Genomic DNA, 23,385 nt, shown 5'->3' with positions numbered 1-23,385 from the left:
CTACTGGCCACAGGGCAGGGACCTGGTAACGGGGAAAGCGAACCCTATACAGACATGTAAATGCGCACCGGATTACAACTTGCCGGCAATCAAGGTCGAAGCGCTTATAGAACCGTGGCACGACAGCACGGAGACAGAATTACAGGCGCGAACACCACCGGTGGACCACACACCCCTACCGAGCCGTACCACCCCGGCCATCACCGCCCCCCCAACCACCCACGCCAGCGACTGGAGCTCGCACCCTGGCCACGCGACGCACGCGCTGGACATCACCGAGGCCAAGTGCGTGTGGCCCGGCCTGGAAGACCTGGCACGAGCCCTGCCGCCCCGCAGAGCGACTCTGCCAGAGTTCGCCGGAGCCCCGCACGAGGACCCAGGGAAATTCCTGACACAGTGCGAGGCGTGCCTGACCGGGTGCCGGACGCACCAATCGGAGTGGGCAGAGCGGGTCAGCGAGCAGCTGCGAGGGACCGCTCGGAGCTGGTGGAGCATGTGGGGTCGGTTTGCCATGCCATGGGGCGAGTTTACGGACACGTTCCGACACCGGTTCGACACAGGATCGCCCCTCGTCGAGTGTTCCGCCTCATACTATGGGGCTCGGCAGAAGGACAGCGAGGCAGTGGAGGCGTTCATCGCCACTAAACTACAATTGTTTCGCCGCATCTCGCCCGGCACTCCCCTGTCCGGGGCACTGCCCATCATCACGGGCTTAGTGAGGGACTAGCTGCAGCCCTTCCTGCGTCGCTGCCACACCGGCGGTGTAGCGGAGTACGTGCAGGAAGCACGCGAGACGGAACGCAACTTCCAGAGAGCCTGCAAGCGCGGCCCGACCACGAGCACCCGAGGGGGTGACAGCCCACCAGAAGCCCGGCGGAACACCGCACTACGGGACCACCCTCACACCAACACCGAGGACTACGAGCCATCGAGGCGCCGCCAACTTGGCGAGTGGAGCGACCGCGGGACGCCGGAGCACGGGAGCAAGTCCCCCTGTGTCGCTTGGGATGCCCGCGTGGCGAACGTCACTGGCACAGCGAGTGCCCGCGGGGATTCCGGGCGGCGCGACCCGCCACACCGCCGCGCCAGGAGACGCACGTGGTACCACCTCCGCCACAGCGCACCAGCCCGGCCCAGTCGGGAAACGGCCCCCGGGGGGGCCGGGATTAGAGCCCCCTCCCCCCGCACAGACCATCAACCCCGCGCCTGGCGGGGTGCGCGCCCTCCCGACCTTGGGACAGCTGGGCCGCCCGCGGGACAACCTGTTCCGCATCCCCGTGGACGTGAACGGCCGGCCAGCTGCCGCGCTCGTCGACACCGGAGCGAGCGACGTGTTCGTACGCCCCGCGTTCGTGCCCGCAGGCGCGTTGCGTCCGGGCAGCGGCGAGCTGCGCCTGGCTACCACCACACACACCGGGCGGATGCTGGGGCATGCTGAGATCGTGGTGAGTACGCAGGAATTGAACAGTAGTGTGTTCGCAGTAGTCGTGCAAGACTTGTGTGAGGAGGTGGTGCTAGGACTCCCCTGGTTGGTCCAGCAAGATGCGGTCTTGGAGCTAGGAACCCCCCGCCTCAACCTGGGAAGAGCTGAGAGGTACGTGGTGTACGCGCTAGGACAGATGCCCCCCCAACAGGACGCGGTGCTGACCCTGGCGGATGTGCGCCACGACGTCCCCCCCTCCTAACAGGCTGAGGTAAACAAGGTCCTCGCCGCCCGACCCAAAGTGTTTGCCGTGGACGGAACCTTGAGGTGGACCACCGTCACCGAACACTGCATCCCCACCCTGACTGATGACCCAGTGTTCGACCCGCCCCGCGGCTACGGGTTTCGCGAGCAGCGAATCATCCGGGAACAGGTGGACGAGATGCTGCACGACGGAGTCATCGAGCCGTCCCACAGCCGGTACAATGCGTGCATTGTGCTGGCCAACAAGAAAGACGGGACAAGCCGATTCTGTGTGGACTAATGGCCGTTAAATGCTGTGACCGTCAGCGCCCCGCCCCCCCAGATTAGCGTCGAGGCCGCCGTAGCCGGCTTGGGAAGGGCCCAGGTCTTCAGCACCTTGGACCTGAAGTCCGGGTACTGGCAAGTGCCCATACGACGCGGGGACCGGGAGAAGACGGCGTTCACGGTGCCAGACGGACGGAGGTTCCAGTTCAGAGCCATGCCGTTCGGCCTAAAGTGCGCCCCGTCCACCTTCCAGTGCATGATGACCCGGGTGCTGGAGGGCTACATCGGGCAGTTCGCCCTAGCATACCTGGACGACGTCATAGTGTACTCAGACACCTGGGAGGACCACTGCCGCCATCTGGCCTTGGTGATGGAGCGGTTGGCCACAAACCACCTGACAGCCAACCCAGCCAAATGCCATCTCGGAGCCGCCGAGGTCGACTTCCTGGGCCACGTGGTCAACGCGGAGGGGAACCGCCCCCAACTAGGTCACCTCCAGCAGATCGCGATGGCCGAAGTCCCACGCACCCGGAAGCAACTGCAGCGCTTCATCGGGCTGCTGAACTGGCTCCGGAACTATATTCAGAATTTTTCACAAGTCATCGCGCCTCTGACGGACCTGTTGTCGCCCCAAGTCCGCTACTACTGGGGCTCGCCCGCCCAGACGGCATTCGAGGCCGTCAAGAGCGCGTTCACCCGGTGCCACACACTGGCCCGCATCGACCCCGAGCGCCCACTCGTCCTCCAGACGGACGCAAGCGCCCTGGGAACCGGAGCCGTGCTGTACCAGGTGAACGACCACGGAGAACGGCAGGTGGTGGACTACGCCAGCGCGAAGTTCGGCGCGGCGGAGAGGCGGTACCACAGCAACGAACAGGAGTGCTTGGCGGTGGTGTGGGCCGTGAAGAAATACCATCCACACCTGGAGGGCAGGCATTTCACCCTCCGCACCGACAACCGCTGCCTCACCTGGCTCCACACCATGCAGGGGAGGAAGGGGAAGCTGATTCGCTGGGCGCTGCTCCTACAGTCGTTCGACTTTACGGTCGAGCACGTGCCAGGCGCGGAAAATCAGCTCCCCGACCTGCTCTCGCGCGAGCCAGACGGCAGACGGGAGGTGCTGGACGAGGAGGAGTGGGACGAAATCCTGCCTCCATCCCACACCAGCACGACTGCCGACGGACACCCTACCTGCACCCGCCTCACGCTCGGCATAGAAGGGACCGAAGACCCTCCCAGTACCGAGGCCGACCTGGAGCAACGCGTCCTCACGGCCCAGCGCTGCTCGCCAGACGCCGGCCGGCGCCGCGAGACAGCGCGCGGAGGAGACCACCCCGCCTGGCAGCTCCGGGGCGACCGGGTCATGACCAGACCGCCGGGGGAAGAGGACGAGTGGAAGACCTACGTCCCACCCGAAGCGCGCGAGGCAACACTGCGATTCTACCACGATCATGACCTCGCCGGACACCCGGGCTCGGACCAGACCCGGAGAGCCGTCTGAAGGTACTACCACTGGCCTGGGGTGAACCGGGATGTCCGGGTCTACGTCCGGGAGTGTGAGACCTGCCAGCGCCGCAAGGCCCGCCGAGGAGACGGGACACAACAACAGCAGCCTCGCCAGCCGTCAACACCGTTCCAGACGCTCGCGCTGGACGTGATGGGGCCGTACCCCTCTCGCCGCGGGGTAAGCGCTTCCTAGTGGTCGTGACTGACATGTTCACCCGCTGGACAGAAGCCTACCCCTGCGGCAACGCACGGGCGGCCACCATCATCGAAGTCCTGACGCGCGAGTTCCTCACTCGGTTCGGCTACCCGGAGTCCATCTTGACGGACAACGGCAGCCAGTTCCTGGGGGCCCGGTGGAGAGGGTGGTGCCAAGAGGCACACATCATCCACCACACCACACCCTCATACCACCCCAGGGCCAATCCGACCGAGCGCAGGAATCAGGATCTGAAAACTCAACTGCGGCTGCGCCTAGGGGAGGACCACACCCAGTGGGACCGCCACGTCGCCGACGCACTGTTCTGTGTTCGGCGGCACGTGAACGCGGCCACTGGGATGACCCCCGCCGAGATGATCCAGGGGCGTAACCTTCCGCTGCCCGGCGAGCTGGCAACACACGGCGTACCGCACCCAGGAGAGCAACCGGAGGAGCGCGACGAGCGACGAACCCAGGAGCACGACGCAGCACGCGCAAGACAAGCCCGCTACAGTCAGGGAATCACGCCCCAGACAGCGCGACCCCCGGCACAACTGCGGGCCGGCGATCTGGTGTACGCCCGAGCGTACCACCTGTCGGCAGCGCCGCACAATTACTGCGCCGGACTCGCTCCCCGCTGGGAGGGGCCCTACACCGTGACGCGGCGCCTGGGGGCGACGTCCTACATGGTGGACTTGGGTGGCCACCGCGTGCAGAAGATCCACCGGGACCACCTGCGAGTGGCGGCGACCCCCGGGGAACCACTCCCGGCCGAACCCGAACATGGGGACACGGCAGACGGACCAGACATCCCCCTTGATGCACTCCCTCCTGGAGGACTGGAGCAACAGCGAGAGGAAGCCGAGGACACCGCTCCAGACGAGCCCGAGCACCTCTCCGACGGGGAACTGGACGCGGACGCACCCCACGACCCCGGCGAGGCACCCTGTCCCGCAGAAACCGCGCCACGAAGGGAGGCCCCCAAGAGCGAGCCGCCCCCGCGGCATGAGACACCTACGGAGACTCACACCACTCCGCGCCGGCGGAGAAGGGGCCGGCCACGCCACGCCAGGTGCCGGGTGACAGAAGTCGCGGCGGACGACTCCGACGACCCCGCCAGAGCGACCCCTGACCCCGAACCCATCATATCCGACCCAGACGAGGACGAAGAGGAATCGCCCCCGAGCCCGATTAGAGGTGGTTGGGGGCACGCGGCCTCCCTTGCCGACGCAACTTTCCGCGTCACCGTCACACAACTGCGCGAGGAGGGGGCTGGACGTCCCCGTCGGACACGACGCAGACCCGCGAGGCTGCGGGAGTTCGTCCTGAACACCACCCCGGGGCGGAGCTCACCCAGCCCGGCGCTGATACCCGAGCGGGAACGCCAGCCCTACGGACGGCAAGGCCCGACGAGCCCCGCGGAGAGTAGCCCGCGAGAGCGCCCCCTACGGGAGCGCCGACCCCCGGCCCACCTGGCCGAGTATGTCCTGGGCAGTCTCGTCACGCCGCCCCACACATCACGCGCCGCGGCGCCGCCTCCCGGCCCAGCTGCCCACGCAGCGACCGAGGCGGCGTCTGCCTACGCCAGCACCTCATGCGCCGCGGCGCCGCCTCCCGGCCCAGCTGCCCACGCGGTGACCGAGGCGGCGTCCGCCTGCGCCGACACTCGATGTGCCGCGGCGCCGCCTCCCGGCCCAGCTGCCCACGCAGCGACCGAGGCGGCGTCCGCCTGCGCCAGCACCTCTAGTGCCGCGGCGCCGCCTTCCGGCCAAGCTGCCCACGCAGCGACCAAGGCGGTGTCTGCCTGCGCCGACACTCCATGCGCCGCGGACGCCGCCTCCCGGCCCAGCTGCCCACGCAGCGACCGAGGCGGCGTCCGCCAGCGCCGACACTCCATGCGCCGCGGCGCCGCCTCCCGGCCCAGCTGCCCACGCAGCGACCGAGGCGGCGTCCGCCTGCGCCAGCACCATATGCGCCGCGGCGCCGCCTCCCGGCCCAGCTGCCCACGCAGCGACCGAGGCGGCGTCTGCCTGCGCCGACATTCCATGCGCCGCGGCGCCGCCTCCCGGCCCAGCTGCCCACGCAGCGACCGAGGCAGCGTCCGCCTGCGCCGACACTCCATGCGCCGCGGGCGCTAAGGCGCCACGCGCTATGGGATCGCGTGTCGAAGTGTGCCGGCTGAGCTAGGGGGTCGTCTTACCGCGGGAGCGGGTACACGGGGCGGAGACGGGCTTCCACTGGGGGGGGGGGGGCATTTGACGTCGTACCGACCATGGCCTTTAAGCCCGTGCTCCGCACCGCCAGTACAGTATCCCGTTTTCGGAGCGCGCCCCTTGCCCAGCCGGATTGAGTCAGGCGAGCGTCCCGGGCGTGACCCCAATAGACAACAAACCTTATTAAAAGTCACCGCGGCCACTGGCCTTAATTAAAATGTCTGTGACTAGGATCGTGTCAGATTAGAAGAAATCCAACTATTACAGCTCACAGTGAGACAATATGTTGATAAATACAGTCGCCAACTTGATGTCACATTTTAAATAATTAAATACATTAAAACTATTGTTAAGCCTTAAGCACTCAATTACCAGGTGCTACATTTTAATTGGGCACCTGGAACATGTTTTAACTGGTAATATAGTAAATTAAATTAATATATGTTTTTTGACGCCGACTCACAAAGAAGAGAAAGTTTCTCTTCCTTGCGAGGCGGCCATGTCCGGCAGTCTCGAACCACTCCGCGCCGGGAACAGACGTGTGTCCGTGGGCAGCATCCAAGTTTCTTTCATTTTATTAATTTTTATTCTATACTAAATCTTTAAATTTAAACCTCATTAATTCATAGCTGCCCACGTCGACTCGGCGCGTATTTTACGGAACCGGGCCTATCCCGACCGTCTTCATAGTGATACCGTGCGGCAGATCGTATCACTCACGTAAGTTTTTCGCCTAATTAAAAGCCCGCTCATAGAGCCCCCCCTGCACCCGTTAATGTTCGGCGCTGGCCGTCTCCAGCGAGCATCGACCCGCGTCCCGCGAGACTGCTGCGGTAACCATCAGTGTCGCGTAGTGGTATGTTTTTCTGTGTTAGTGTTGGTGAGAATTTTTGTAGCGAGAATGAACCGCGGAGCGGACTTGTAGAGTGTACCGTGTACCCACATGGACCCCCGGTGAAACTCACAAATTAAACGTATTCTCGCCAACTCGTGTACACTAATTTTCCGTAATTCCCCGTCCTCCACATGTCCGAGCGGCCTTCACAGTCAAGCGTAGAACCATTCAGGTTATATTCAAGCCGTGTACCTGGCGGGGCACGCGGGGGCAGAGTACCCACGACCCCACACCAACGGCCTAGCAGCCCGCTAGGCTGGCGCCCCTCCGGACAACCAGAGCATCGCGACGCCCGTAGCGCCCGTCAGGTACCCCCCGGACCTTTCACATAGGTCGGGTGACGGCAAGGCTCAATGACGTCTTTTTCTAAGAGTTTTTGTATGTGTTCACGCATTACCTGCATTTTTGGTCCTAACAGAGGGTACGGATGACACCGAACTGGGGTTTTGTCCAAAAGTTTTTTTTCATATTGAGTTAAGTGAGTGCGTCCTAATTTCTGGAAAACTTTGACACAAATTTTCTATTTCTTTTCTTTGTTCGTCACTGAGATGGGCAAGTGAAACGTTGTTTTCCCTGTTCGAAACTGACTGGAGGGTGTTGACATGAGTCTGACTCTGCATGTCGGGGGATACAAAGGAAATTAAAATTTGCTTATTAAATTTGAAATGAAATTTACGTGCTTGTAAATCAATTATCATGCCAGTTTTTGCAATAAAATCAGAACCAAATATTAAATCAGTGGCCAAATCATCAGCTACCAAAAATGGAAAAGTCCACGAAAACAAATCAATTTTAATTTTAACAATAACTGCAAACTTTACTTTCAAAGGCTTTTCCGCATATGTGAAACACTGTTTATCTAAGGGCTGTGTTTTGTGAATGATATTATCTTGTTGTAATTTTCTGAAGAACTTGCCCGACACGAACGAGCGCACTGATCCCGTGTCAATTAGTCCTGGGATTTCTTGTTTTCCTACGGTTGAGTTGGCATAGGGTAGAACTGTCGGTAGATTAGCTAAAATATTATGACACGTTCTTTTGTCCGTGGTTCGCGGACAATTACATCTTTTGCACATAGGCCTAACAGTGTTGCAATGTTCCATTTGATTGACTTGACGAGCTTTGTTTTTCTTAGCTCGCCTTTGTTTTTGTTTTCTTAGTTTATTTTTTTCTCTGTGTGGGGAAGCTGTGTTTTGTTGAAGTTTTTGGACGAATTTTGCATTAGGGCCGGTGTGAAGGGAAAAATTTCTAACTGTTGTTTGGGCGGCTGGCTCAGAAAGAATTTTTTCTGGCTAGCGATTTACACGTTTTTTGAGTCTCGCGAATTTTGATAGTTTGGGCGATAGTTTTTTGCACGACACTGTTCAATGTAGTGCCCGGGTTTTTTGCAGTACCTGCAGACAGGTATCCGTTCATCTTTATTTTGAGGCTTAGCGACTTGTTCATTGCTGTTTTTTTGTTATAATACTGCTGTTTATTTTCTGTTATTCTGGTATTGTTGTGGGCGTAGACATTAGCTTCTCGATTTCGCTGGTGATCTGCGTATTCTACATTTGTGTTGGAGATGCACAAGTGATCAAGCTCGGCAAAATTTTGTGTTCGGGCCTGAAAAACTGCTCGCGATCTTTCTTGAGGGTTAATTCCATCAAGTATGTTAGAAACTATCTCACTCTCAGACACTCGCAACCGAAGAATTTGAGCGGCTAGTTTGATGTCTGCTATGTAATTAGGTAAGGCTTCATTTCTTTGTTGTAGCCTGTTGTACCATTCCAACCTGATGTTGGTCATCAAACGGGCTGGAATAAAATAATTTAGTATATCTTCGTGAAATTGATCAAATGAATAATTTTGTTCAATCGCGAGCGTAACTCCCTCGCTCAAGGGTGGTTGTGTGAAGGGAAAAATGATTTCCAGCAGTTCCCTGTCCGGAAGATAAGCCTTTTGTTTGACCCTAAATAAATGTTTGAGAAACTCGATTAGATTTCTGGGTTCCAATCCTGTGGTTTCCTTAAAATTAGCTAAGAGCCTTTCCACGGGATGTGGAATCTTAGCATACAAATTACCTCCAACTGCTTGATTTGAGTTAGAGAATACAGGTACCGGGTTCGGTGCTGGATTAGGGGGTGGAGGTGGAGCTGGTTGAGGTTGTGGATGATTTTGAGTCTTATATACCTGCGGGGCTAATGGCAGGTATGAGGTGGCGGGGCTGATGTATGGCAGTTGTGATTCTACTCGGTCACCGGGTGGCACGGATAAGTTATGTGGCAAACTTACTGCCAGGTCGGAAGTGAAATTTAGCAGCGGCGAAGTTGACCTTCCAATGGCCGAGGAGATAGGGTGGGTTTCCGGGGAGGTTTGAAGGGATGAAAAGGTGGACCTGAATTGCCGATAGGGGTTGAAAATGGCGGGTGAGGTGGAGGGGAGGTATATGGTTTTGGGGCGATGGAAAGGGTGAGCTGCGAACGATTGGCTGGGATGGGTGTAGGTGACCTTGGTGCTCTGGTGATCACCAGTCGCCATGACACTCGCGGAGGAAAACTGCTCGTTAATGGCTGTTGCGGTGATGACAGGAAATGTCTCACGGCGTGGTGTTACTGGTGGAGATGTCGGGGAGGAGGGTAAAGGAGGGGGTGTAGGGACTGGGCTACCTCCGGTTTCCATTTGTTTTGGAGGTTGCGGTACTTGAGTGTGAAACTCTGCTCCTGCAGCTGCAGTTACAGGTTCTAGGGATGTTTGATCAAGTGTGTCCAACTTACTCCGCAGTTTGAAACATAGGGCAGGGATCTGCTGCCTACATTTGTCAATCTCGGTTTGGTAGATTCCATTTAATTTATTTGCGGCTACTATCTTGAGGTTAGTAAACCTCGGGCCGATATGTGTCAAGCGAGTTAACGCACGGAGAATGTTGTTTCTGTTTGTTTCCTCTCCGACATAATTGATGTAGCTGTGTATGTCATATAACTTGCTACAAACACAATTAAACTCACTCAACGGGTCTAGGTTTGTGAGGTACGTAATGTGTGGTTGTATTTCCTCGGCGCAAGCAGCTCGGAGTCTTTTTCGGAGCGTGGCCACGTCGCCGAGGTCTGATAAGCCTCGAAACTTGAGTTCGTATGTTAGCTCGTCACGGAGGAGGTACTCCGGGGTGGGCATGATTGCAATTACTTTTCTTTGAAGTTGGTACAATCTTACAAATACAAAACAAATAAACTAAATTTTTGGTGTGGATTGTTCAAAACTAACCCACGTAGAACTTAAACTTATTGTTTAGAATTACCTTAAACTCTATACATAAGATACTCTTAAATTAGCTTAGTTTAATAATATCATCAGTACCACAGCAGGTCGGGAAGTATGTGCCCAAAATAATGAAAAATATATTAGTTTAGTCAACATTAATTTGGTACTTCTGCTGCTCGAGAAAAGAAAGGAACAAGGCAACGGCGGGCGGACAGTGGTCTGCGAAGGTCGTGCAGGACGCACAGGGCGGTGAACTGAAGACGAAACCACGAACGTGCGCCGTGAGAGATAAGCGGCGCGCAGGGGCGGGGGAGGGGTGGCTGGGACACATCCTCAAGATAAGCTCACAGCTGGGGGTCCGACGCTCGCGGGCGACCTCGGGCCGCGTAAGAAAGACGTCGCTGGAAGTTAACTGAAATTTTAACTTACAAACTTACTAGTAAAAAGTTAAGCCAGTTTTAGGACTTAAAATAATACTATATAACAAAAATCTTAGTGGCAAACAAAAAAAATATTTATACCAAATAAATTTAAAGCATTCTCATAAATCAAACCAAAATACAGTTAACAATTTAAGAGTAACCATAACCACACAAACTGCTACCAAATTGTAATCGTGGTGCTGTGCTCAGAATAAAACCATAATTATTAATAATAAATGTCCAGTGGAAGCATCAGGCTAATTATCTAAAAGGACTTGCCAGAGGGGCACAGCCCACTTACAAACACAATTTAAAATTAACCTCCCTGACAGTAGGAAAGGTTACGTGGATTGTGGTTTCAAGTAGCAGCAAATGAAAACAATCGTATGGTTTGGTTTCATTAGAGGCTTTTACTGTTGATTAGTAGTTTAGTATCTTTTCATTGCCGGTTTCTTACATTTGAAAATATCTTACGGCATTACAGCCATTACAAACAAAACTGGTAACAATGTCAGATTCTTATTTTTGATACATTACATTGAGTACACTAACGAATAAAATAGAAGTAAAAAGGGTTGGGCGGGGCGCGGGGGGGGGGGGGAACACCATTTCATGCTATACTAAGTTCAACTGTTTAGGAACATTGAGCTCGCAGGCTCAAAAAAACAAATATATGTGTTTAAAATACAATGTTTTATAATAATAAGGAAAACGTCCTAAAACTGGCGGAGTTATAAAGCTGTTCTTCACTTATTTTTGATGGAGGGAGACTCCGTTATAGAGGCTCAAGAGTTACATTTTGAGGTGCAAAATGTGGCGCCGGAACTGGGCCGCCATCTTGAACTGGTCTGGGGTCCTTGAAGCACTCTGGAATTCTTGAGTACTCTGGGATTCTGGAACCCTCTGGGATTCTGGAACCCTGCCTATAACCAATAATCCACCTGGATTAGCTTGGTTAGCAGGCAGTTTATGCCGGGCGAAGTTAAGCCCCAAAAAAGGCAACCTAACAGGTTTGTGTGGGACGAAGTGCAGCTTACCTTAGCTGGCAGGGTGAAGTAGATAGTGGCTGTCCCTGGGGGTGATCCGGGGACGCGCGGCGCGGGAGGACGCGGTAGCCATAGAAGAAATAATTATGACGAAAACCAAAAAAAAACTAAAGTCAAAATTAACTATTTGGGCAGCTACGAAGAAAAACTAAAAAAATCTAGGCGACATGGCCTGGCTCAGAAAGCAACTACATTATTGCCGAAAGCATATCACGATAGCTGCTGGTCGTTACTGCGACCTGTTGCGAAGATGCGCACTGGACGAGAGCTGCCCTCAAAAAATCCCTCAAATGGCGCCGGGACGCTAACTTAAAATTAAGTCCGGTCGTCTGTTCCTCTGGAGGAGGGGATCGGGAAACCCGAAGTGCTCCGAAGGGCTCCGAAAGAAAAAAAAAAGGGCTCCGGCGACCTATCGACTGAGTGTGAGGTCGACTGTTTCTCCTGGTGGGGATAGGGTGGTCTGTAGTGCGCTCTCGCTCTCAGCTGGTTCGTCCTTTCGCCGATAGATGGTGTGGGCATGCAGATCGGAGTCTCGCAGAGACCATCGCGGCACTTAGTGGCCGCCATTTTGCAAGGGGGGGGGGATTTTGGCCTTGAGGTTGGTCATTGCCGCGGCTGGCCGATGACTGCTGTGGACCAGGACGGGGTGGGGGGTATGTCCGGTGAATGACCTGCCCTGGAAGAGTTCGCCGGCCAGACGTCGGGACGTGCGGCGGAGCTTGAAAAAAGGACACCAAAACGTGTTAGAGACCGCAAACTTCAGCACACCTCCGAGAAGGGGTGGAGGTGACCATGGGAAGCTTAGGGCGGCTACTTTCGTCACGCGTAGCGCTAAACTCGTGACGAAACGCGACGGCCAGTGGATACCGTTGCTGATGATAGCCCTGTAGTCGGCTAGACCCAGCAAATTTGGTGGGAAACGGCGGTGAGAGCACTATACTGCTCAACAAGCTAACCTGCTGGTACACTCGACCGAACAAGTTTGGATGGGGCGAAAGCAGCGGGCGAAGGAGGAAAATTGAAGTTATAAAAAAAATTTAAAATTTTATAAAACTAAGAAAATAAATAAAATCGTGCCTAAAGTAGCACTGATTCGGCACAAGTTACTACAAGCCAGTCCCGGGCTTGGGATGATGTTAGTCCCTACCTTCAGGGAAATTACGTTAATCGAGGCTCGTCCTCGTGGTGGCGTGGGCCATGTTAAGCTGGGTATGGGCGCGGTAGTACCTAACGTGGTACTCACCCGCGACCACAGCACGTCCCAGGATGTGATGCGTTGTAAAGTTTGGTTTCGCGTTAGGCGCAATGCCACCACGCGTGGGAAATGTTCAAGCTCTCCGGATGGAGTTATGAAGGCGTGAAGTGCAGGCACCTCGGCGGGCTGCCTAAAAACACTTAGATTTACGTAGCACACGGAAAAGACTCGTAGTCGAGCCACGCATTTAATTTACGGACCGTACGACACGTCATATGGCCGAATTAGGGCCGACCGTGGAGCTGATGAAAGAAGATTTAGAAATATTACCTATGGACATTACATGCTGGATCAGGCGCGAAAAGTTGGAGGCTCCACGTGCGCGGGGCTGCCGGCCCTGGTGAGTGCTGGAAGGCTACTGACGATTCTCCCTGGCAACCGGGCCATGGAGGAGGAAAAATTCCCGGGAAACTACGGAGCGCGGGAAGAAGATGCCGGCCAGTTTTGTGAACGAAAATAGTTTACAATATCATTAATTAATTATTAAAGAATATTTGGCGTATTAAAAGTTTTAGTTCGTGTTTGTTATTTAAATTGCATATGCACTGAATTCCTTTTTGCGCATTGCCACACCCGGCAGGGCGCTTCGTTATACAGCCGGCTGTGACTGACGTCATGCCGTTCGATGCACTGCACTATGCTACATGCGCGGGCGTGTTCGTAGCACTGGCACTGATTCAGGTGTTGAGGACACACAACGGACTGTGCTCTCAGAGGGAGCACTGACGGCGGCATCAAATGCCCCCCCCCCCTCGACGAGGCGGTTCTGTGCCTCAACACCTTTACACACTGTATCGCCGCACTCGGACGTTGCACTGGTTCACAATGGCAGACAAAAAACAATGGCATGAAGAACTGAATGAGGCAAGGCAAAGCTCCTATGATGGAGACTGGACCGAGAGACGAACTCTGATGCAAGATTATACAGTTGATAAGGGTCTAGAAATGAAGCGCCTGATACACTTGCGGAAAAGTTAATTGAGAAAAAATAAACTGAGCCAAGGAGCAACCACCAAATGCTGCAGAGAGAAAGTGGCTTATCTCGATAAGTCCACTTATTATGGGACAAGACCCTGCAGTAGTCAAGATGTTTATTAAGGATATTTTTCAGAAGTCAACAGAAAAAGATAAAGGAAAAGAAGAACTGGCTGAAGATCAAGCAATTAACCCCAATTGGACTGAGTCTGATCTTATTGACAATGCCGAACAGCTGGTGTTTGAGTTAACTTCATTTTCAACTACAGAAATTTCCAGAGTTAATAAAGCAGGTACCCATTATATCCTACCAAGAATTGTTCGACTTAAGGGTCTATTAGACAGAGCACTTTTAGACAATTCTAAGTTAAAAGGCATGATACTGTCACGGTCTGAAAATTTCATTACTTTTTTTTCTTAAATTTTATTGTAATTTTGTTTCTCGTCAGGTTTACGTGTTGGTGTACGTGCACGTTTCCAGGCTCGGCCGGTTGATTTCGACATGCGGGTATGGGAATATAGGTTGCTGCGACATTAGTTTACAGGCACCGCGGGCTTTTGCGAGGCTGCGTGGTTAGCTAATTCTCGCGGGTTGCTGGCCAGGGCCCGCTGAGAGGTTGCAACACGCCGTTCCAGAAAAACCTGCTACGCTACGCCAGTCTCTTGTTTGTCGCGCGAGGCTTTTGATTACGCGTTTCGAGGACTCTGTCCTGATTAGTGATGCCATCTTGCGTCCGAGTTTGGAAACGTAGACGGAAAAATAACAATCGAGCAGCGCAAGAGGGAGAGGGGGAAACTCGTGTGCGCCTGCGCGGAAGGAATAGCTGACTTCACTTGTTTTTCATTTTTTTCCTTGTGGGAAGGGAGGGGACCGCGAGTTGCCTTGTGGATAAGTTTTCCCGGTGTTCGTGTGTTTTTTTTTTTGTTTTTCCGGCATGGCCTAGTTTTGTAGTTAAAACCTCCTTCCAGGGAGGGGCCGAGGCTTTTTGCCTGGGGACCTCTCTGGAAGCCGAGTCCACGTCGGTTTGAAACAACTTTGCTTCGCCTCAAGTCAGAAGGGTAAGTGGTTGGCCATGGCTCGTTCGCCACAATCATTTCTTGGACGATCTTCGTCTTAATCTTTTAAGTAATAATGTAGTATTCCACCTCTATTATTTATTATTTGGTTTTGGGAAAAATCGACGTCTGGTTATAAGCATGCAGGTAGTGGTAACTGGGAAGTATACTATCCTTCCGCGTAGCTGTGACGACGAGAGAACCGCCATGTTGTAGAGATAATTGTTTGCCGGCTGACGTCACTTTAAAGTGTATTTAATGTATTTATTTATTCGTTAATCCCATCCCATTGTAAAATGCTTTATTATTAATTTGTTAATCAAATATTTGGTTGATTATTATTATTTTTTTTATTATCCTAGTGAATAAAATCTGTGCTTGAATGAACTAATCATGTTTCTTTTCAGTACATAAATTATACCCTACACTTCCTGTATAGGGAGAAGACTTGATCTCGAGTACCATGTTTACCAACAGCTACCACCCCCCAAATGTTATAGGTTATTTATTGTTATGTGTATAGGTGTACGCGGGACGTCTGACGGAGCCCCGTCACAAGTGGTGTGAGGCTTCGGGTAGTCTCTTGTAGGGTTGTTTGTGCTTTATTTTTTTTTCTCTTGTTCTTCCGAATTTAATAATGTTTTATTATAGAGCAGTGCAAGCAGGGTCGTGTGGGAGCACGCGGCGGACGTGTTGCGTTGTGCTTCACGTATTTTTATTAGTAATGTTACTGTTGTTCTGTTTAAATTTAATGGATAAAAAGTTTTTGGTTTAGTTAAGTTAAGTCAGTGAGTCAGTCAGTCAGTCATCGGGTCGTTCAGGTCACCTATTAGGTTCTATTAAGTTTTAATTACGTAAATTCTAATGCCGGTTTAATGATTAATTAATTAATTTTGAAAATTATCATAACTAAATTTCGGTTAAGAATCTAAGAGTTTGTGTGGAGTTTTTGGTTTAGGAACGATGTTAAAACTTGTGTTAAGTAATGTTATAGACAGTGCTTGTTGCGGACGTGGAAAGTCATGTGTCGTGGAGCGGTGACGAGCGGCGCGACGGTCAGCTGTGCGCTGACCTTGAGCGGTTTCCGGCCTGGCGCGACACGGCTCGGCACGGCGCGGCAAGAATCGTTCCGGCCCGGTGTTTACCGGCCGGCTGGACGTCAGACAGATAAGAGTTTCACAGTTATTTTTTTTTTAATGATTAATTTTATGTGCGTCATTGAATACACCGTTTTTTTTAATGAGTTAATTTATTGTTGAGAGTAATAATTTTAAAGTATTTAGTTATTTGTCATTATAATTATTTTTGTTTTAATAATAATTAATTTTTTTTTTTGAACTTTTCTTTTCGAATTATAGGAGGTACACATTAGAAGGGATTAGCTCTGAGAATAGTGTGAGGTTTGTTTATTTGTGTAGGTTAAGGGAATGAACTCCAGGGGAACAGTCTTTGAGATGAGAGAGTTGTTGTGATTGTCCAGCCATAGGAGATGAGCTGGGACAATTTGAGGTGTCCCTGGGAGAGTAGGGACGGTAGCGCAGACCCATAGAAGATGGGCTGGCTACTGGTTAAGGGTCGGGAGAACCCTGTGTTGTTAGTAGTTGGGGCAGGAGTTCCCCATGGTAGTACCGGAAGTGGCTATCCCGTACGGGATAAGGGTACCACTTCAATTAATTTGGTTTGTGGGGTTAGAGTCCCCTGTTGTGTAGTGGGCCTATAGGAGATAGGCACTACAGCGAAATTTTTGGTTGCCCTGGAGGTAAATTCCCTGGGTTAAGTTAAGGAATTGTTCTTAAAGTTAGGAAGTAGGGAAATGTGAATCATTGTTGGAGAGTGAGTTAGTGTACCTGCCTACGTATTAAATTTTATTGAATTAATTTATGAGAAAGTTTATTGTGTTAAGGATAATGGAAGTGAGTTAAATTTTTTTTTAATTGGTTTTTGAGTAAAGTATTTTAAGTAATAAAGTTAAATAATAGAGTGAGAGGTGACAGTTATGATTGAGCATGTTTGAATTTTTTATTTATCCTACTTGGAATGTAATGTTTTAATTTGTTCTCTCAACATAATTAAAATTTAAATAAGTTTTTTTTATACAGTGCCCCTTATACATTTGTTGACACAAGTAATAACGCATTTTTATTTATTTACAATTTTATTTTAATTACACGGAAATTTGTATTTAGCTTGTGATAAAGAGAAAACATTTTTTTTTTAATGAGTTGTTTCGTTTGTGCTTGATTCTTATCGGTTTTTTTTAAAGTAGTGTTACAGTACTCAGTTCAGTGGTGACCTGGGACTGGCTGCATGACTAAGAAGACTGAGCATGGGGTTGCTGGCTGCACATCAGAGTGAATCTGATGGCACCACCAGTAGCTGTTGTTTCGAGGTGTTGCTGTTTTCACCAGACGAGACCAACCAGCTGCTTGCTGCCTACAGCATAGCAGATGTTAGGGTGAAAGTATTGTTATTTTTCTTATCAGGTTCATTAATTTTTTTTTTAATTTTTGTCTAGGATGTTTAATGCAATTTTTATTTCAGCTTTCATGGTTTATTAATAACAGGCAGATGTTAAGCGAATAAAGTAAAGTATTTTTTTCTTGGGCAGTATAATTTTATGATGTTGATTCAGGAATTTGTTTTATTAAGATAGCAAGTTAAATAGTAAATAATGGTTAAAAATAACAGACATAATTTTTGTTGATTTTGGCTATGGCCCTGGTTCGATTGAGTAGTTACTGTGTTGATGAAATTTATTTGTTGATGATGCCATTTTAGGAAGCTATAGAGAGTAATGTAATACAGACCCTGGAGGAATGGGCTGTAGCGTGAGGGCATGGAGGCCCTGGTTGTGACTGGGTTCGCAGGGTAGGCGACCCTTAGTAAATGAGAATTTTTTTTTTGTTGTTGTTGGGTTAGAGTCCCACAAGGTGTGTCCACAGGAGGTGGATGTTAGGCATCTATCGGCTTTTGTTGTTTTGAAAAAGTTAGAAGCATGTTGATAATCATCGATTTCAGGTCGGAGTCATTTGTGAACCAGGTGCCAGAGGTCAGATCGTCAGAATAATTTCAATTTTGATTGATGAGATTATTTGTAAAATTATTTAGTTTTGGTATTGAGGTTTGTGGCTGTGGGGATGTTTAATAATTTTTTTTTTTAAGACTTTTCAAATAGTTAATCTATACCCATCTTTGTTTAGAATCGATTAACTATTAGTGTTGACCAAGTACAAAAGTATTTTCATTTACCTATTTGTCGCTGTCACATTTATCAGGAGAACTTGTATGTCAAACTTAAGATACCTATTGTTCATGTTAATTCCAATTGGAAATTATTTCAGTTTGTTGCGGTACCTTTCCGCTGGAAAAATAACACTTGCCACTTGGAGCACGAGCCAAACTTTTTAGCCGTAAATAATGAGCAACTGGTGACCATTCAGGGTAGAAATTTGTTGGATTGTCGTCCCTTCGAAGACAGTTTATGTTTTGTGCCCAGATTTTCAGGTGATGCCATGGGAAGTTCTCTATGTCCTAAAGCTTTGTTTCAGGGAGTGACTGCAGAGAAACTTGGTGAACTGTGTGCTTACAGATGCCATTCGGGAACCCACCTCATGATTACGCAAGCTGGTCCTGAACGGTATTTTCTAACTAACCCTGTTGGTAAACTAGAAGTGCAATGTTTAGTGAATAAGAACCAAACCTTGTTTTTAGCGGCTGCAGATCGACCTGGCGCTGTGGACATTGAGGTCCCTTGCGATTGTCGCCTGTACATGAATGATGAGCTTAAAATTAATGAACTTTATCCGTGTGATTTTCTTTCTAAAGCTAAATTCCAAATGATTCATGTGATTCCAGCTGCTTGGTCAAAATTAAAAAAATTAAAAATTTTACCTTTAACAGCATCTTCACACACAGTTTTTCCTTCATTAGAAGATTGTTTAGACGAGGATTGGCCTTCTGTTATTCCTCACTTGAATTTGGTCGTTTCACGTTCCTTTACGAGGCCCGACGAATTACAGCTGCGAGACCCGGTGGAAGTTGTAAGCTTTTTGTTAAAACATTTACAAAGTATTTCTTTATTTGTGATTGGTGGTACTTTATTACTAATTGTTGTAAGAAACCCTTATCTAGTGGGGATTGGTACCTTCCCCCGCGTATCAGCTTTTAGTGAAAATGTCATGTTAACAATGGAGATAAGCATAACTGTATTTATACTTGGTGTCATAATGTGTATGATTCTTTTTCTGCTATGGAAATGGTTGTCACTCAAGTGGAAATTACGGAAAACTGAGGAAATCTCACCTACTGTACAGACTGATGTTGCAACTACAAGTGAAACCTTTAACTTACGTGATCAATTTTCTGAGAACTGTCGATTAAAATCTAAGTTGGTTAGTGAGTCAGGTGAGGAATTTCATGTCTACCTCACCCTGTGTGATTAATTTTATAGAACTGATGTTTATGTTTGATTTGTTTTCCCCATCAAGGGCACATAGTTGTTAAACACTTTTGTGGTTAGGATTTATAATGTTTTTGTAATTAACTGTTCAGTTCAGAGGTTTTACTTTTTGCTTGAAGAATAAAAAAAAAAAAGAGACGACAATCGAGGATGAATCTAGGGGTCCAAGCAATTATTAATCTAGGGTTAATTTTTTTTAAATTTATTTGTCTACGCTCGCCTTTGATTTAACCTGGGTAGGGATACCTTGTTCCTGGTCTATCCCCTCCCCTGTCCGAACCTGTGTGCACTCGTGCCTCTGAAGACAGTGTAATTCCTTTTTCCACAGACTCAAGTGAGGCAGAGTTGTTAGCAACAAGTGTTTATGTTTTCTTTTTCTTTCTTGAAGAAGAGACAGTGCATCGATGTAACACATCCAGAGACTTCAACGATTACGTTACGTAAGTTATGTGAAGAACTTTCCTTCGCCATGTATGTCCTCCTGACTGAGGACCATGTGTTGTGCAGCCATTGAACTTGTGTGGGAGATGGACTACTGTTTCCTCCCCTGTTGTGTGGTGGGCTGCTTATAACTCATGAGGAGTTATACGGTGGAAGCCCCTTCCCAAATTGGTTGCTGTGTGTATGCGAACTTTCTGTCTAAAAAGAATGAAGAAACGGATCAGCGTGGGGCTCGTTTTCGTCGACTTGGGCCGAACGAAGAAATCAGTTACTCTCGGCCAACCAGTGACAATGCTATTTTTTTTTCTGTTCTGTAGCTAGTAACTGCAGAGGCGTGTTATGAAGATCTTGGACTTCACCTAATCCTATGGACATTTCAGGTTCCTTTCCTGATGTTTATCCTTTGTTTTCCTGACTTGTATAGTCCATTCCTTTGTTTTTCTTGGAGGCCAAGCTCCCATTTTACTTTAGCTGTGTTTGTTTCATTTTATTGACATATTTATGATCATCTTTGTTGTTGTTGTTGGAGAATAACATGCCCCTGGACTCATCCTTGGTTAGTTATGCTGTTTATGGAACTGATAAAGAGTAAATGTAGGGTGGATCTTTTTGTGTTAATCAGTCACTTTATAAAATGTGAACATTGTTTGCTAATTATTCAATAGGGTCACTTCACAGCTTTACTTAATGGAATAATTAACTTTTCTTTTTTTGTTATCAACCTTGTATTAACATAATGTTTTGATATGACGTTAAGAATAACCCCCCCCCCCTAATTAACTTGTTTAAATAGGCTTGACAGTGTCGTGTATGTTCTTTGGTGAGATTTTGATACTGGTGTTGAAATTTTTGTTCAGTTTCACTGGGGAGACATCCCCGATGACATGCTGCGAGGAAGGCAGGCTGAGGGCAGAACTGCTCTGAAGGCTGGATCCTGGGTGTGAGCTGCAGATCACACTTCAAGGACTCTTCTCTCCAGCTTCAACTAGGGCTGATCTGTCCACGGTTCATGCCTCTCCTAGTTGTATGTCGTACGAGTAGTTTTACGATGTGCCAGCCACCATCGATTCTTACAGGAAAGAATTGTTTCCTGGGCTATTTTGTATTTTGTATTGGTTTAACTTTTTCAGTTTAGACTTTGAATGTAATTGTTGTGGTAAAACCTAACCTTCGTGCGCTGTCTTGGTCGAGTAGGCATTTAACTTATAAATTTTTGCCCCTTGGTCTTATTCATTGTTAGGAATTTTTATGGCTTGTGGGGCACAAGCCCTTGTAGACCGGGGTAATGTCACGGTCTGAAAATTTCATTACTTTTTTTTCTTAAATTTTATTGTAATTTTGTTTCTCGTCAGGTTTACGTGTTGGTGTACGTGCACGTTTCCAGGCTCGGCCGGTTGATTTCGACACGCGGGTATGGGAATATAGGTTGCTGCGACATTAGTTTACAGGCACCGCGGGCTTTTGCGAGGCTGCGTGGTTAGCTAATTCTCGCGGGTTGCTGGCCAGGGCCCGCTGAGAGGTTGCAACACGCCGTTCCAGAAAAACCTGCTACGCTACGCCAGTCTCTTGTTTGTCGCGCGAGGCTTTTGATTACGCGTTTCGAGGACTCTGTCCTGATTAGTGATGCCATCTTGCGTCCGAGTTTGGAAACGTAGACGGAAAAATAACAATCGAGCAGCGCAAGAGGGAGAGGGGGAAACTCGTGCGCGCCTGCGCGGAAGGAATAGCTGACTTCACTTGTTTTTCATTTTTTTCCTTGTGGGAAGGGAGGGGACCGCGAGTTGCCTTGTGGATAAGTTTTCCCGGTGTTCGTGTGTTTTTTTTTTTGTTTTTCCGGCATGGCCTAGTTTTGTAGTTAAAACCTCCTTCCAGGGAGGGGCCGAGGCTTTTTGCCTGGGGACCTCTCTGGAAGCCGAGTCCACGTCGGTTTGAAACAACTTTGCTTCGCCTCAAGTCAGAAGGGTAAGTGGTTGGCCATGGCTCGTTCGCCACAATCATTTCTTGGACGATCTTCGTCTTAATCTTTTAAGTAATAATGTAGTATTCCACCTCTATTATTTATTATTTGGTTTTGGGAAAAATCGACGTCTGGTTATAAGCATGCAGGTAGTGGTAAATGGGAAGTATACTATCCTTCCGCGTAGCTGTGACGACGAGAGAACCGCCATGTTGTAGAGATAATTGTTTGCCGGCTGACGTCACTTTAAAGTGTATTTAATGTATTTATTTATTCGTTAATCCCATCCCATTGTAAAATGCTTTATTATTAATTTGTTAATCAAATATTTGGTTGATTATTATTATTTTTTTTATTATCCTAGTGAATAAAATCTGTGCTTGAATGAACTAATCATGTTTCTTTTCAGTACATAAATTATACCCTACACTTCCTGTATAGGGAGAAGACTTGATCTCGAGTACCATGTTTACCAACAGCTACCACCCCCCAAATGTTATAGGTTATTTATTGTTATGTGTATAGGTGTACGCGGGACGTCTGACGGAGCCCCGTCACAATACAAGTACTAGAAGCTAACAAAACAGTACTTGAAAGACCTACATATGCAGAAATAACGTCCAAAGCTGCAGGAGGTGCATTTCCAGTGAAACCTCGCGAAATAAAGAAGCAAAAAAGGAAATAATAATAGTGACCCCGAGTAATGAGGCTCAAGCCAGTGAGACTACTAAACGAGAAATGCTACAAAGTATAGATCCTGTAAAGGATAAATTACACTTTAAAGGCATTAGAAAGATTGCACATGGCGGAATTCTTATAGAAACACATGATAAGGAAACTGTAGATAAGATATTAAAGGACGAGAAGTTGAAATCTAAGGGGCTGCAGGCAGAAAAACCCTTAGAACAAGGACCCAAGATAATTCTTTATGATGTTCCTAGGGATTGCGATAACGACAATCTTGCAGAAACAATTTATGCTCAGAACTTCACACCAGATGAGTTAACATTGGAAGAATTCAAAAAGGGTGTAATATTACGTGCAAGAAGAGGACGGCGTGACAACAAGGATACTGTACATACAATTTTGGAATGTACGCCCTGGATTAGAAACATAATGATAAATAAAGCTCATATGTATATTGGCTTTACAGCATCTAAAGTAAAGTACTTTGTTGCTGTTACAAGATACTTCAAATGTCAAAGTTACGGACATAATGCCTATAAATGCAGAGGTAAGCTGACCTGTTCAACATGTGGTGATGAGGGCCATAAGTATACTGAGTGCGTGAAAAAGGCAGATGGAGATAAATGTGCTAATTGCATTAGGGACAAGAAGCCCTTTAATCATAGAGTTGACAGTTCTGAATGTCCCTTTTATAAAAGGGCTATGGCACGTGAAATAAATAGAACTAACTATGAATAGTTCCAATAAAATTCATGTTGGACAATTGAATGCTCAGGGCTCAGCTGTTGTCCTGAATGAGCTTGTGCAAATAGCTGATCAGAAGAACCTTGATTTAATTCTACTACAGGAACCATACACCACACGGGGGAAGATTACAGGACTACCTGGTACCGTTTATTATAAAGGAGATAGTCCCAAAACTGCAATATGGATGAGGAACAACCGATATACAAGTATGATGCTTGCTGGACTAAGCAATGAATGCCATATATGTTTACTAATGCAATTCAGAACTATTAAACTTTATATTATTTCATCATACTTCAAGTTTGGGAACGAAACTGAGACACATCTCAGACACTAGCA

General features: G+C 49.0%; 1 protein-coding gene and 1 long non-coding RNA gene across 2 annotated transcripts; both read left to right on the top strand.

The window, feature by feature from the left end:
• Nucleotides 1-1,619: 1,619 nt before the first annotated feature.
• Nucleotides 1,620-9,488, top strand: LOC134537979 (uncharacterized). Its single transcript, XM_063378998.1, has 4 exons — nucleotides 1,620-1,658; nucleotides 3,231-3,356; nucleotides 4,505-5,052; nucleotides 9,470-9,488. Exons 1-4 carry the CDS (start codon nucleotides 1,620-1,622, stop codon nucleotides 9,486-9,488), a joined length of 732 nt encoding a protein of 243 aa, XP_063235068.1.
• Nucleotides 9,489-14,085: 4,597 nt separating this feature from the next.
• On the top strand, nucleotides 14,086-22,001 carry LOC134537932 (uncharacterized). The gene is made up of 2 exons (XR_010076070.1): nucleotides 14,086-17,204; nucleotides 20,513-22,001. It is a non-coding gene; the product is annotated as an uncharacterized LOC134537932 (long non-coding RNA).
• The last annotated feature ends 1,384 nt before the right edge of the window (nucleotides 22,002-23,385 follow it).

Source organism: Bacillus rossius, chromosome 12 (genome assembly GCF_032445375.1).
Source record: "Bacillus rossius redtenbacheri isolate Brsri chromosome 12, Brsri_v3, whole genome shotgun sequence".
NCBI classification, from domain to species: domain Eukaryota; kingdom Metazoa; phylum Arthropoda; class Insecta; order Phasmatodea; family Bacillidae; genus Bacillus; species Bacillus rossius.
This window is presented reverse-complemented; position numbering and strand designations above follow the sequence as displayed.

Bases quoted from the DNA above. Each gene is read 5' to 3' on its own strand.
- LOC134537979 (XM_063378998.1), top strand. From the start codon at position 1,620: ATGCCCCCCCAACAGGACGCGGTGCTGACCCTGGCGGAT. The intron at 1,659-3,230 runs GTGCGCCACGAC...CTCACGGCCCAG, and splicing joins CGGTGCTGACCCTGGCGGAT to CGCTGCTCGCCAGACGCCGG. The intron at 3,357-4,504 runs GTCCCACCCGAA...CTGGAGCAACAG, and splicing joins AGGACGAGTGGAAGACCTAC to CGAGAGGAAGCCGAGGACAC.